The sequence below is a fragment of the Nesoenas mayeri genome (genome assembly GCF_963082525.1).
Source record: "Nesoenas mayeri genome assembly, chromosome: 3".
Taxonomy (NCBI): Eukaryota; Metazoa; Chordata; class Aves; order Columbiformes; family Columbidae; genus Nesoenas; species Nesoenas mayeri.
This window is the reverse complement of record NC_137544.1, coordinates 108580431-108595461: the sequence shown is the minus strand read 5'-3', so window position 1 is coordinate 108595461 and position 15031 is coordinate 108580431. Positions and strand designations below refer to the sequence as shown.

The following is a 15031-nucleotide window of genomic DNA, read 5'->3' as shown; positions in this document are numbered from 1 at the left end:
GGAACCGGGGGAAGTTTGTCAGGAACCACAAGCAGTGGCTGCGGTGGAGAAAGGCTGGCAGTAGCCTGGGGACCATGCTGAAATCTTCAAGTATCCAAAAGAGCCTCGAGTCCCCCAGAGCCCAGCCACAGTGTGGAGAGTGAGAGGTGGCTGGAAATGAAGTGCATCCTTCAGAAAGGCAATTAAAAAAAAAAAAATAACAGATTCTGAACGAAGGATCACAGAGTGCTGAAGGGTACTTTAACATCACAAAAAGACCTAAGGGGAGCAAGGTTCTGGAAGGAGACATCAGAATGGAGAAGCAAGAAATTGCCAAGCAGGAAAACAAAGGAATGAACATACACAGTCAATCCAGGTAACCAGTTGTCAAAATATGTTATGGAGGGGATGGCACTAAGCAATGGTGACAATGTCCTTTGGGGTGCAGGCTGCGCCTCTATGAAAATGCTTTCTATTGAAAAACCTTAATTTCCAACACAGCGTATGCAGCATCACACATCTGAAGGGACAGTGAGTGGCTGTTGTACTTCTGCTGGCAGCAACTCAGAGGAGGAGTGAAAGGACCATCATGGCAAACAGCATGATAAGGGGCACTTGGTGCAGAGCTGTGACAGCACACATGCTGGACCACCTTGATGCACCCAGGGAGGAAGGCAGTAGCTGGTAACACATGTTGTCCTGGTAGCCTGTGCTCAAAAGTATTTTGAAAATTGAGGTTTGTGGCATTAAGTCTGGAGCACATAGATTCTGGAGGTCCTACAGGGAACCACCCCAGCCCGTCACAAGATGAGGTACCTGAGAGCGCAGCAGGAACCAGCAGCCCACATGCTGGCAAAGTGGCACTGTCCCTGGGGTCCAGCTGGAGGAACAACTCACAGGAGCAGCTGTTAGTGCCATAGCCACTGTGGGCCAGTGCAGACCTATGCAGCCTGCTCAGGACAAAGCCACCCTTGGCTCCTTGTCACAGGGTAGGTGGTTATGTAACCTGCAGCATCTGCCTGTCCCACCCAGGCCCCAGGGCCAGAGTAACCCCCAAACATTCCCATGTATTCTCCAGCCCCAGTTGTAGTCAGAGCACCCACAGCACCGCTGGGGTGAGCTCCTCTCAGCCCCATATTGCCCAGGGCACAGCCAAATGTGCCTGCGCCAGGCCTGCTGCCCCATGCCAGTGTGGGGCTGCTGGCAGCAGGAGCCCACAGGTTGAGTTCACAAGGGAGGAAACATGATTTTGCACCACAAGAGGTGCTCTTACAGCTAAAGTCAGGGTAGTTTGAGGTGGACATCTGTAATGAAGATAAATGCTCTACTCCTGAGCAGCTGCCATGTCTTGCTGCACCTCAACCTTGTCCAGGGTACAAAGGCTGAGGTGGCACATGACTTTTCCAGGAACAGTGTGGTTGAGAAAAGTGCTGGACCAAAGGAATCAAGTGCTCTGCAAGGGCTTGACCAGCTCATGGGGGCACACTGTGGGGTGCCTTGTCTGCCAGGGACAAAGATGCCTGCTTCTACGAAGTCTCTAAACGGTGTTAAAGTGCTGAGAAGCTGGAGAAAATGGTCCATTTGGATAGCACATAAAGAAAAAAAAAAGGGTGTTTCTGGTGGCACATTTCAAGCTATTTGCCTTGACACTAAAGAGCAAGAGTTCCTTGGCTGCTTTCCCTGATGTGCTTCAAGATCATATCCACAGTGAAGTATATCTCAATCTCAGCTGCTGCCTGACACACTTAAAGGTCTCAGCTTAAAAGGAGGTGGGGAAGCAGCTGAATAGGACAATGACTCTACCAGGCTCTGTTTAAGCTGAAAGACAACCAGGCTTTGGTACTTACAATGAAAAACACAGGAAAATTTTGACCCCAAAGACAGGGAAAAGGCACTGTGTGTGGAGAAGCACAGTAGGCCTGTAGGCACAGTCAATATAACACAAAAGTAGGAAAAAATGAAGAGCAGGCTGTGTAACTAAGCCCCCAAATAAACAAGACACATTGAAATAGCCTGAGAACAAATGTGTAGATTCATCTGTACAAAAGCCAGAAGGCCAAAACAAAGACATGAGCTGCACTAAGGACAGGGGTGCTCAAAGGGAACAGGCTGAAGGGAGAGAAATCTGCCTCAGTTCCACTCAACATCCCTCCAGGGGAAATGCAGGAAAAAGAGGAAGATCATCAGCAGAAAACTGCAAGTGGTGGCTGTGATGGGGAAAGGCCATTTGTGACCTGGGGACAATGCTGAGAGTTTTAACAGCTCTGCAAAAGCATCACAGATCATAGAGCATGGCACAGTCACTGAGCAGAGGTGGCTGGAAGTGATGGGCATCCTCTGGGTGCCACAATGTAAAAAGGATATAAAGCTACTGGAGAGTGCCCAGAGGAGGGCCGCAACATCGGTAAAGGGTTTAGAGGTGAAGCCATATGAGGAGTGGTCAAAGTCACTTGGTTTGTTCAGCCTGGAGCAGACTGAGAGGAGACATCATCACAGTCTACAGTTTCCTTTCAATGGGTGGAGGAGGGGCAGGTGCTGATCTCTTCTCTCTGGCAACCAGTGACAGAACCCGAGGGAATGGCAGGAAGATGTACCACAGGAGGTTTAGGTTGGACATCAGGAAAAGGTTCTTCAGCCAGAGGGTGGTGGAGCACTGGAACGGGCTCCCTGGGGAGGTGTCACAGCCCCAAGCCTGACAGTGTTCAAGAAGCAATTGGACAACACCATCAGACACATAGTGTGAACTGTGGAGTTGTCATATGCAGGAACAGGAGTTGGACTAGATGGTGCTTGTGTGTGCCTTTCAACTCAGGACATTCCATGATTCTATGATAAGGCCCAGAGAGGTGACCTAGCAGAGCTGCAGGATTGCCAGCCCTTGGGGGCTAACTGGAAGGCTGTGATCAAGAACTCTCACTTCACCAGGCTGCCTTGGGCTGAGCAGAGAAGTGCCCCTGTCCTCCTGGAAATCAGAGGACATCCCTGGAAGCCTGGAGCACTCAGACCTATTAATGTACCGCACAAAGAGTTGGGAATTATGACTAAGACTAGAAAGAAAAATGGATGAGAGCAAACAGGTGTGGGGGCATCAAGATAGGTTTTCTAGCAACAAATCAAGCCTCCAGATCTAGCAGGGTCATCTGAAGCAGTCAGCTGCTTTTGGGGAAAGGCAATGGTGATACTCAGCTGAAACCAAACCATGATGGGTAGAAAAGTTGATATAAGGCCAGGTCAGCATGACCATTACATAACCCCTTCCTGCTGCAAACCAAGGTTTTCACACTCGTCTGCAAAATGCTATGAAAATGCAGCTCATCTTTGATCCAGTTGGACTTCCAGAAAAGCCTCTGCTAAGATCCCTTAGCAAATGCTCTTTGAGAACCAAGGTTTCCAAGGATGAAAGGAAAGGTAATGCATTAATGATTTGCTTAAAGGAAGGAAAATGCATCAAAGCAGCAAACAAGCTGTTTTCCAAGCAAGATAGGAGGTCTGGGCAACTCTGTGCTGGGATCTGTGCTGTTCAACAGATATAGAAATGGGTTAGAAAAGGGGGCAGAGAGCAAGGTCAGAAAGTCTGATGTGATGGTTCACGTTATTCATCTACTCAGACTGCAAGCTAATGTGCATACCTGTGTGTTACTTAGAGACCTGAAGCTCAACAGCAGATGAAATGCAGAACTGACAAACATCAGTAAAAAGAAGAGGTCCAAGGGACAGGCTATAAATTAGACATCAAGTATTCAGCAAAGTGACACTGAAATATTTATTAATAACATTCTGGAAACACAAGTGCTTTGCTCAAGCTCTACAGCAGCTTTCCAAGTTTGTGTTGCTTCTGCTTCTTACATCCTAATCCCTTCATTGACATAAGCTACAATTTACAATCTGCCTGGAATAGCACTGCATCAATGGAAAACTGTCACTGCTGAGTATATTGAACAACTCAGGTCCTGGTGCAGTCCTTGCTGAAGCTGGGGACTTCTCTCTATTTTGTGGTTTGGCCACTATTGACTTGGCCATTCCTTTAAGGTAGTTTTGAGCAAGGCGCAGTGCAGCTCTTTGTTCATCTCTGCCTCCTTTCAGTATCCCACATCAAGCATCACCCTGCTCTGGTGATTTGGTACTAGTCCTTTTCCATTTTTCCAGAGGCAGTGCCATTTTAGTCAGATCCTCTGCTAAGGCCCTGCTAAAGATGAGGTCCAGCAAGGGATCCTTTCTGCTAGAACAGCACCACAGCAATGCATTTCTTCAGCTGCTCTGCCACAGGCTTACCCCAAGGTCTGCCCCTGCAGATGCTCTGCTGAGTCCTTGCTCCCAGGGGTATTGAGAAAACAGTCAGGTTTAGCTCCCAGCTTTCTTCTGCAAGGCTCATCTTGCTTTTAGTTTCAACCCACCAAACCCCTGGATCTTTATAGAATCATTTTAGTTGGAAGAGACCCTCAAGATCACTGAGTCCAACCATAACCTAACTCTAGCACTAAACCATGTCCATAAGAACCTAAACTAAACACCTTTTAAACACCTCCAGGAATGGTGACTTCAACACTTTCCTGGGCAGCCTGTTCCAATGCCTGACAATCCTTTCCAGCAAGAAGTTTTTCCTGATGTCCAATCTAAACCTCCCCTGGTGCAACTTGAGGCCATTTCCTCTTGTCCTATCGCTTGCTACTTGGGAGAAGAGACCAACACCCTCCATGCTACAACCTCCTTTCAGGTAGTTGTAGACAGCAATAAGGTCTCCCCTCAGCCTCCTTTTCTCCAGGCTAAACAGCCCCAGTTCCCTCAACCGCTCCTCATAAGGCTTGTGCTCTAGACCCCTGACCAGCTTTGCTGCCCTTCTCTGAAGTCTCTCTTGTACCTCAATGTCTTTCTTATGATGAGAGGCCCAACATTGCACACAATATTCGAGGTGGGGCCTTACCAGTGCTGAGTACAGTAGCACAATCACTTCTCTAGTCCTGCTGGCCACACTATTCCTGATACAAGCCAGGATGCTGTTGGCCTTTTTGTCCACCTGTGCACCCTGCTGGCTCATGTTCAGATGGGCTGTCAATCAACACCCCCAGATCCTTATCCTCCAGGGAGTTTTCCAGCCACTCTTCCCCAAGCTTGTAGCTTTACCTGGGCTTGTTGTGACCCAGTTGCAAGACTTGGCACTTGGCCTTGTTGAACCTCACACAACTGGCCTCAGGCCAACAATCCAGCTAGTATTTTCCCTGTTATTACTTTCCCTGTTGCAGCCCCGCTCCTGCACTCTGACGGTTGTCTGCTCCTCACATCCACCTGCTGACTCGCCGTGCTGCTCACCTGCCCCTGCTCTCAGTCACCCTATTCAACCCGGTCTCCGCGAGGCCCAGGCGCCCCCATCCCCACAGCAGCCGAAAGCCCGTCACCGCCCCGGGGGCGCTGGCAGATCTCTCCGCGACAGCCCATCACCTGCCGCCCCGGCCCCAGGCACAGCGCCTCCACGGCCGGGTTCTGAACCGGTCCTCAGGGGCTCCCCTCGGCCGCCCCAGAGCAGCGCGACCCTCACCCCCGCCCGCCCACGACAACGCCCCGGGGGTGGAGCAGCGCAGCCCCGTCGCTCGGATCCCCGCTGCCATGGCAACCCTGCGAGCAGGCCGCAACCCCGGAGGGAGGGAGGGAGCGAGCGAGCGAGCTGGCAGACGGGCGAGCAAGCTCGCGGGAGAGCGGGCGCGAGAGCAACCACACCTCTCATCGAGCTCGCGCCTGCTGAGGCTGATGAGCTTTAAAGGGATGGCCACTACGTCCCCCGCCCCCAGCCGGAGCAGCGGCGCTGTTCCCACTGGCTGGCCCCTCTCAGGCGGCCGCGTCCTTTTCTCTCTTCAATTGGCTACTGGCCGCTTCTGTCAATCCCTCTCTCGCTTTCGATTGGCTGGTTGACCAAGTCGCCATCCTCGCCCTTTCCCCTCTCCGATTGGCTCGTCTTCCACCGCAGGCTGCGCCCTAGCTGCACTCTGATTGGTTACGGAATCCCCCCGCCGCGCCCTTCCACGCTCGGGTTGGCGGTCACGGGGCGTTCAGGCCCGCCCAGCCGCGCGAGCGAGCGGGCGGGCGCGCGCCGAGGCGGAGGCCAGTGCTGAGGCGAGGGTTCGGGCCATACCCCGTCGCCAGTAGCAGCGGCGGCGGGATGGCGGCGGCAGCCGGTGCGTTGGGCTCGGGTCCCGCCACGGGGCCCCCGGCGGTGGCCGGCGGGGCGGCGGCGGCGATGGCGGTGGCCGGCCCCGGAGCGGTCCCGGTGCCCATGAACCTCTTCGCGACGTGGGAGATTGACCGTTCTGCGCCGAGCTGTGTGCCCAGGTGAGCCGCGCTGCCCGCAGCCTCGCCAGGGGCCGCCCCGCTCCGCTGAGGGGGCCCTGGTGAGCCCGGGGCCGATCGGGGCCAGGGATGACACGGGCGGAGAGGAGGCGGTCCCCGGCCGCCCCCCCTGCGCCTCGGGGATCGGCAGCCTCTGCAGCATCTCTGTCCCGTCGGGCCGAGCCGGGCCTGGGGCTGCACTCCTTGCTGCCTCGGCTGCCGTTCCCAACCGTGCCGCCCGGTGTAACTCCAGCGGGAGCAGCGGCAAGCACCGGGGACCGGCGGGGCTGGGTGTGCCAGCACCGGACCACGGCTGCGTTGACTCCATGTTGCGGCCTCTGGCTAGTGTCTGCCGGGGTGGCCACGGAAGATCTCAGTGTGGGGTATTGCATCGTGGCCACGCTGCTACTGAAAGCTGCCTCTTTGCTCCTGAAGTGAACGATAGCCTTACAGCCAGTCCCCTAAAGCCAGGTAGTGGCCACCTGGCATGCATGGGCTTGTGGGGTTACCTGTGTCACCTCCACTCCAGATCATAGGTAGCAGCAAAAAGGATTCACTGCGCAGCCAGCTGTGTTTCTAGCAGAGCTGGAAGACAAGTTGGATAGTGTAAATGTTGCTGCTGACTATGGTTAAGGGTATGTCCAAGGTAGATTATGGGAATAATGCAAAGACCTGTCTTGGAGCCAGGAGGTGCTGAATGTATTAATGAGCTAGGTGTCTTTTGGCCCACTCAGGCATTGATCAGGCGGTCTTCTCATGAGAGTTAATGGGCAGATTGAAGAAGTCACTCTGGATTCATGTATCTCTGGGCTATGGTATGCTGTCTTCAAATGATGTATTCAGTGCTGCACAAAAACTAGAGGAGTAAAATTCAAGAGGGGAAAAATAATTGTTTCTGTAGAGCAGAAGAACACCATCCTTTGTGAAAGGACGTCAGAAGGTTGTTGTTTTTGTAGGGAGAAACTTGGTGACTGAGTGGCAAGATGGGTTGGAGTAGAAATATTATGAAACACTCTGAGCTAGGAGAGAAAGCTTGTGTGATTGCAGTGCTCCAGGAGGTCCTGGGCTGGGCAGGCAGCAAATTAGGAGTTTGCAACATGTGTCTGTCTAAAGCCAGTGCACCTTTTGATGACACATGCTGAGGCAGTTTGGAGCAGGAAGCAGTGATCATTCCATAGCTTTAAAGTGACTTCAGGTATTGTTTATTTGTGGGTAGGTTACTCCCAAGCTGGAATTTGGAGAGCAGGACAGAATTACTAGATTGACTTCCTGCAGAAAGAATAGAAGCTGCAGATATAGAGCATAGACTTAGTGATGGTGAAGCATGTCTATGTACATAGTCTTCACAAATGGAAGTACTGCAAGGAGGAACTGCTTTGACCAAATCAAAGGCAGAATGACTAGCTATAGTGAGACTGAGTTTAGAAGTGGGTTACATGGGTGGCAGGATGCCAGTGGGGGAGCAGAAATGGTGTATCATAGGTTTGAAAGTTCATAGAATATGAGGTTGGAAGAGACCTCAAGGATCATCTAGTCCAACCTTTCCTGGCAAAAGCACAGTCTACACAAGATGGCCCAGCCTGGCGAGATTATTCCAATGGCTGGTTGTTCTCATTGTGAAAAATTTCCCTCTTGTGTCCAATTGGAATCTCCCCAGGAGTAATTTGTACCCATTACACCTCATCTTTTCCATTTGACTCCCGGTAAAAAGGGAGTCTCCTGCTTCTTTGTAGCCACTTTTTAAATACTGGAAGATGGTGATGAAGTCTCCCCTAAGCCTCATTTTCTCAGGGTTGAACAAGCCCAGTTCTCTCAGCCTTTCCTCATATGGCAGCTTCCCAGTCCTTGGATCATCTTTGTGGCCCTTCTCTGGACCCTCTCCAGCCTGTCCACATCTCTTTTGTACCAAAACTGAACACAATATTCCAGGTGCAGCCTGACAAGCACTTAGTAGAGCAGGATAATGGCTTCTTTGTCTCTGCTGGCGATGGCCTTGTTGATGCAGCTTAGTATCCTGTTGGCTTTCTGTGCCACAGCAGCAGCACACTGTTCACTCGAGCTTGTTGTCCACCAGGACACCCAGGTCCCTTTCCACAGAGCTGTTCCCCAGCTGGGTAGATCCCAGCCTGTGCTGCACTCCTGGATTATGTTTTCCCAGGTGCAAGACCTTACACTTGGCCTTGTTGAATTTCATAAGGTTCTTGTTAGCTCGTTCTTCCAGCCTATCTAGGTCTTTCTTCAGGGTGGCTCTCCCTTCCAAAGTGTCCACTTCCCCACTCAGTTTGATGTCATCAGCAAACTTCATCAAGCTACACTTGATCCCATCATCCTGATCACTTATGAATATATTAAAAACATTGTTGGGCCCAATATGGATCCCTGGGGGACCCCACTTGTGACAGGTTGCCAGTTTGAAAAGGAGCCATTTACCAGCACTCTGGGTACAGTCTGTTTGCCGGTTGCCCACGCATCACACAGAGCACTAGTCTAGACTGTAACACATTGGTTTAATTAGGAGGAGGCTGTGGGAAACTGTATGAAAAGCCTTGAAGAAATCCAGGTAGATAAAATCAACTGCTCTCCCCATATCAACTCAGCAGATTACTTCGTGACAGAAGGTGATCAGTTTTGTCAAGCCCAATTTTCCCTTGGTTAATCTGTGCTGGCTTTTCCCAATTGTGTGCTTCATTTGGCTGCATTTGACAAAATTGTTTGAAGAACTGCTCTTTGACCCAGTGAATCCTATGGCTTTTCACAAGGACAGTTTTCCATTAGCATTGTGTAGATGCCTGTTCTAATGCGTGAGCTTCTTCGTGTGTTGGTAGCTGTGGGGGCAGCCATCTGACACACCAGCTTTGAGGAAACTTTGGTAGAATTAATCTGAAATTTCATCTCTGGAATGTCTTCAGATACAAAATTTGTTAGGATGGGAAGAGGCTGATGGAAGCTGATTCTTCCTTCAGAGGCCATGGCTCTAACAGGGTGTGCTGCTATGTGTGTAGAGTCAGCAAGTGTTTGGAGAAGTCCTGTCAGGCCACAGTGACCAGTGTGGGACTGACGTGTCTGTATTTTCTAGTCTTCAGCTAGCCCAAGCTTTCCTGAGTGAATGGGTCACAAGTGGGCCCCCTACCAGGCAGGTGTTTCTGTTCACTAAAACTAAAGAGAGATGAAGCCCCAAACCTGAGCTGGGTTGATGGTATACCTGTGCACTGTGCTTCCTTATTGCTTGCCCATATTCTTCCTCTACTGATCTGCTTAGATAATGTTTTAGTCTTGACATTATGTTCTTCAAGGTAGAAACTCTACTGTACTATCTCAGTGTCCAGTACAGGTATTCTCTGGTCTTATTGTTCTCTGGGGGTGTTGTGGTGGCAAAATAATATCAATTCAAGTGCAGTAACCCTTCTCCCTTGTGTCTCTTTGTCTCTTATGCATGTGTTGTCTCAGTTCTTTCACCCCTATACATATCTAGGGAAAGGAGAACTTTGCACTGATTTTAATGCTTTCATGCATTATTTTTCTAGACTCAGTATTGAAATTCTTTGTTGTCCCTGTGTTCCTTCTTAGGTGTTTCATTTTCTGAAAGCGCAGCTCTGTGTGCTGCAGGAGCAGGACTAGGCTAGACCAACCTTTGTGGGGTTGCTTTGTGTTTGGCTGCTAATACTCGACAGGAGAGGTTGTGTCCAGGCCTGCAGGATTTCAGAGAGGCAGTCTGGGCCAGTAAAAATAGGCACCATGAAGTATAAGCCCCAATGTACTGAACAGTTAAGTGGTATGACTGTAAGAATTCCAATGTCTTATAGGAGGATCTTGGCTTTCTAACATGAACTGTTGCCCATAAGTGAAGTCTTTCCTGCTGAATCAGGAATGCACAACTAAACTAAGTCCATGTTTAGTTTTGGAAGTTAACTTGCTCTCAGAATGGAGGTATCATCCCTCCTGCTGGGGTCTTTTCGAGGCCAGGCTGAGAGAGATCTGTGAACTTTTAATGCCCTTCCTATGAACTGAGTAAGCATAGCTTAGACTTAGCTGCCTTTGGCTCGGGTGGCTCTCAGGGGAGGCAGAGCTGAATTTTCTGGGCTGTGGGTTATTATGCAGAGAGGCAGAAGGAAGTAGGTACCTGGAAACCAAGCAAAATGCTCTTTGCATCTTCAGCTAGGCTACCCACTGGGATAGGGATTATTGGCTTCCCATCGTGATGCCTTAGAAGAAAAGAAATCCTGGTTGATTCATGCTGCAGGATGTGAGGCATGTTTTTGCTAAAATAGTCAATCAATCAGTCTTAACTTCTACTCATATTTATCTTAGTAAAAGTCTTCATAATGGTGTTCTGAGGTAGAAGAAAACATCTTTATTGTGGTACCATGCAAATAAGTACACTTAAGGGTTGTAGCAGCTTTTCACTGTATGGAGACTGCAAGAAATGTACTAGAGCTTTGCCAAAGCAAAATGTCTGTCACTTCACGGTAATGTCTTACTGTATTTTAATTGTTTTGTATGCTGATCAGGCAGTGCATTTTGAAAAAAATGTATGAATGGACTTTGTGCAAACATACTTCAGGTCTCCTTCTTTCCAAGTAGTGGTATTTTTTAATCTGTTAATAGGACTGCTCTTCCTTTTCTTTCCCTTTAATATCTGAGTGCACATAAATGTATGTTCTTAATTAGAAAACAAGATAAGATTGTGTGATTGTGTTCACTCTTACTCTTTTTCCATGACACAGCTGTTGTGTTCAGTGCTACGTGCATGTTGTTTCAGCAGTAAGTCATCACATTTCTAGTTAGAGGTGAGAGATACGAGTTATATTTTGGATAATGTGTCAGTATTGTTGAACTCAGGTTGTAAACACATATTCTACCTCTAGAAATTATGCTGTGAATGTTGCTGCAAGGATTCATATATACTGCATTTTGTCCAGAGTAGCTCATATCTCAGTAGGATGCATGAGCTCAGAAACATTCCAAGTCTTGCTGCCACCCACATAGTGTGCTCAAACACAGCGTCTCCTGCTTATGATAGTCAGAAAAGCATTGACTTAGGGAAATGCGTGTGGTTTGGGCTCATTTTGTGAGACTGTATATGTGCACCTTCAGGACATTATGTTTCAGAAGATGCCCTGAATTCTCTATCATTTAAACTTGCAAATGTGTGTTGGGGAAGGTTATAGCCTAATGAATGTCTCCTTGGATGGAGAGCAGTTATTGCAGGTACAACTGAAAATATGATCATTTGAAGCGCCATGAGGCAGATATTGTCTCTGCAACCCTGTTGTCCTGTTTGGGCAGACAGTATCTATTAACCTGACACCTGTTGGAGAGTAGCTAAGACATCGTTTGTGCAGCCAATTGCTTGCTTTCCTTTGCCTGAGGTCTGGGAAGCCTTGCAGTGAGTAGTACGGGTCATACGGTATGGAGGAACGTGCTCTCCTATGACACAGCTGCATTCAGCTGGGTGGGCAGCACCTCACAGCCTCATGAAGTGGGCAGCTCTGACAGCGGTGGACTCAGGGGTCTGTTTCCTCTCAGCAAGGAGTATTGCCTGTCTTCTTCTAAAACCCCTAAAAGTTTCCTTTTCTGAAGGTGATTTCAGCACAAAGAGTCTCTGAAACGGGTGTTTCTTTAAGAAACACTTATTTCAGCTGGAATAATATATATCTATCTGCCTGAGATGTTCTTGAGTGGTTTTCTCCGTAGATCAGGTATTTTCATAGTAAACTTCCAACCTCAGCAAAATCTGCTCTGTTTGGGTAAGCTGCAGAGTTGCACCCCTGGGGATGTTAAATGATTCCAGATTGTTCCCTCAAAAGATACTATGATGCCATGACAAACCAGCATAGCTCCAGCCAGGGAGTGCTTGAGAGAGGCCACAGTTTCTTGTAAGGCAACAGTCTCTTATAACTGGTGATATTTGCTGTGTTTGAATTATGATTTCCTTTTAGTCCTATATGCAAAACAAAATGTCCTAAAAAGCCATCGGATTGCTTATTATTCTTAATACTGTGGGCTTGGCTATAAGCCTGCAACGTAATGTATCTGATGTGTTGTCTACTATCTGTCACTCTCTGTGGCTTCTCTGTCGCAGAGGAGCACGTTTCCTCTGGCAGTGTTTCACTTCTGAGCATATGATAATTGAGTTAATGTCTCCTATTCCTTCTTTCTGCTCATTAGTGGACCTTGGGACAAGTGTCCCCTGCCAGTATGATTGAGGGGATGTGTGTGTATGCTCCTTTCAGAATATTAATAGTGATTTTCCTGAAGGTTTAATTTTGTTTGAAGTTCCTGCCACACTGCCTCCTTGCCTTGCTCTCCGGAGCGTCATTCGTTAGCTAGGCTGTGTTAGCTCACTTGTCTGATAGCTTATAAAAAATATTGCATTGTTCTTATTGTGCTAGTATACTATGAGTGCTCATTCTGCTTCCTCTGGCACATGCAGTTACTTGTGATTGATTACTGACAACTATGTAGTATGTATGTAGTGCACCCTCCACTGGTATGGAGATCATCTGACCTTTATCCTGTCAAAAGGATAAATTGCTGAGTGCCAGTATCTTATGGGGTTCCCATAGCAGATCCATTATTTGATGAATTTTCTGCTGATGCTTTTGTGTAATTGTTTGTAATGCACAATGATTCTAGATTTGACACATGTCTCCAGTCAACTTCAGAAGAAATTATTTACCAAAAAAGAGCCAGAGGTGAGAAACATACTGCATTTTACAGCATGTCAGATTTGCGTCTGTCCAAGGCTGTTTTCTGAATACCTTGTGTTCTTATCTGGTCCAAGCTTTCAGCATCCCAGCTGGTGGGGAAGCTGTGCTTCTGTTTTGTTTTGTTTTGTTTTTTTAATTTTTATTTTTTAGCTACATCAAAGCTGGTGGATACTGTTTTGGGAAATGAGTGTGTCTTACTCCTCTGTGTGGGACGTGGCAGCAGGAAACTGTCTCTGCCTCTGGGGAAGCAGACAGCATAAGTGATATTGCTCTTGTGCTTAAAAGTATCTTAGATAAATGAGGCTTTGTTTGGATGCTCAGTATATTCATTGCAGTAGACCCGAAGGAGAGATGCAGTAGTGCAGGTACCTTAATGCATTGCAGCTGTGGTTACAGAGACCACTCCCTGGTGTGATTCAGTCTTGGAGCACACAGCTCAAAATCAAACTGGCTTTTTTTTCGGGCCTGTTGCAATGCTATCTCCTTTATCATTTACTGCCCACTGCCATCTCTCGTGCTCTTTCTGTTTCTCCAGTCTCATGTAGTCTAACCCAGTGAGGGATTTTGTTTAGTAAATAGAAACTCCTGTTGTGTTTTGGCTGCTATTCTAGTTTTTCTAGGTTCTCCTTATTTTCCTACTCATGCTGATTTTTACACTTCCGCTGTAAATCCTTCTTATCATGCTTCTTATTCTTCAGTGTGAGCATAACTTAAGTAGCATGAGATCCAAAGCCAGTGCATGTGGAATCATCTCCTGGACAAAACATGTGCAGGTTCCATGCCCAGCTGTGTATTTTTAACTGTTTTTCTGTGCATATGATAACTAAATTCTTATCAATATACGCAGTTTGGAACTCATGTCTCTGGTTCCATTTTCCAAAACTGAAAAACAGGAACAATTAGCTGATGTGCTGTTACAATGGTAGCAGGGTTATAATAGGAGTAACTCCCTTGTAAAGGGTTCTGGTACTCTTTTGCTTTCTTTAATACCTTTTTTCCTACCAGGGGAGAAGATCATGTTCACTCAAAGCTTCTCACTGATTCTTCTGCTGTCTGATTTTCAGTAACAGTTCAAGCAGTGTCTCTAAATCTGTATTATTTAGATTTTTTTTTTATTTTTAGATTTACATTATTTAGATTTTTAGATTTACATTATTTTATATATATATATATTATTTATTTACTTTTTATACTTTTATTTTATACTTTTATTTGTCCTTCATTTTCACCTGTGTTCTTTCATCTATCTTCTATCAGTCAATTTATTTTCTACCTTATCAATACATCCACTTTCTTATTGCTTCATTCCCTCATAAACAAACCCTGCACATGCCTGCTGATAATTTTGGCACTGTTTTCATGTTTTTTTCCTTGCTTCTGTCTTCGCCTGCACACCTATAATAATCTTTAGTTCTGAATCTTATTTTTTTTAATTTTCTAAGTAGTTTACTTTTTTTGTTTCCTCTTTTTCCAGAATTTATACACTCTTCCTTGTGAAGCTGCAATGGTCACATCTTGTTCTTATATGGCTTGTGTTTTTCAACTGGATTACATTTTTGATGTTATTTTTCTTTCTTTTAGGTGGCTTTTAGGTTTTTTTACTTAACAAATATGAGCTCTTTTCTTTTGTTGGACTTTTTGAATTTTCCTGTATTAATATTTCTGAAATACAGTCCTGCAAGGTGACATTTCTTTCAGTCCTCTCATACCTTATGCTTGAGGCTGCTTGCTCCAGATATTCCTTCCATTCTTGTGTGCTTCTTTGTTAAAAGTTGACTCAAGATGTCCGTTTGGATTTCATAGCATACTGTATATATGAATAATTTACTCATTTTTTCCTTGATGTTTGTCAGGTCCCCTGACTTCAAGCTTTTTCTCTGCCTATTATGTTCCTTAATCTCCAGTCAGACAAAAGGACAACACTCCCATTACTCTGAATTTACAGTTTGTTCTTCTTACTCGTGTATTGATGAAATGTTCATACTTGCTTGGGGATAACTTTATCTGTTGCAATACTGATTTGT

The 15031-nt window shown here is 47.0% G+C and overlaps 1 protein-coding gene across 1 annotated transcript in view; it reads left to right on the top strand.

Annotated features, from left to right (window-relative positions):
• Positions 1 to 6130: 6130 nt before the first annotated feature.
• LOC308038945 (phosphofurin acidic cluster sorting protein 2-like) overlaps positions 6131 to 15031 on the top strand; it is a gene marked incomplete at both ends in the record, with an annotated part of 99580 nt that continues 90679 nt past the window's right edge. Inside the window, one exon of the mRNA XM_080341901.1 lies at positions 6131 to 6300. Coding sequence (XP_080198027.1) covers positions 6131 to 6300 — 170 coding nt within the window. The remainder of the gene's footprint in view (positions 6301 to 15031) is intronic.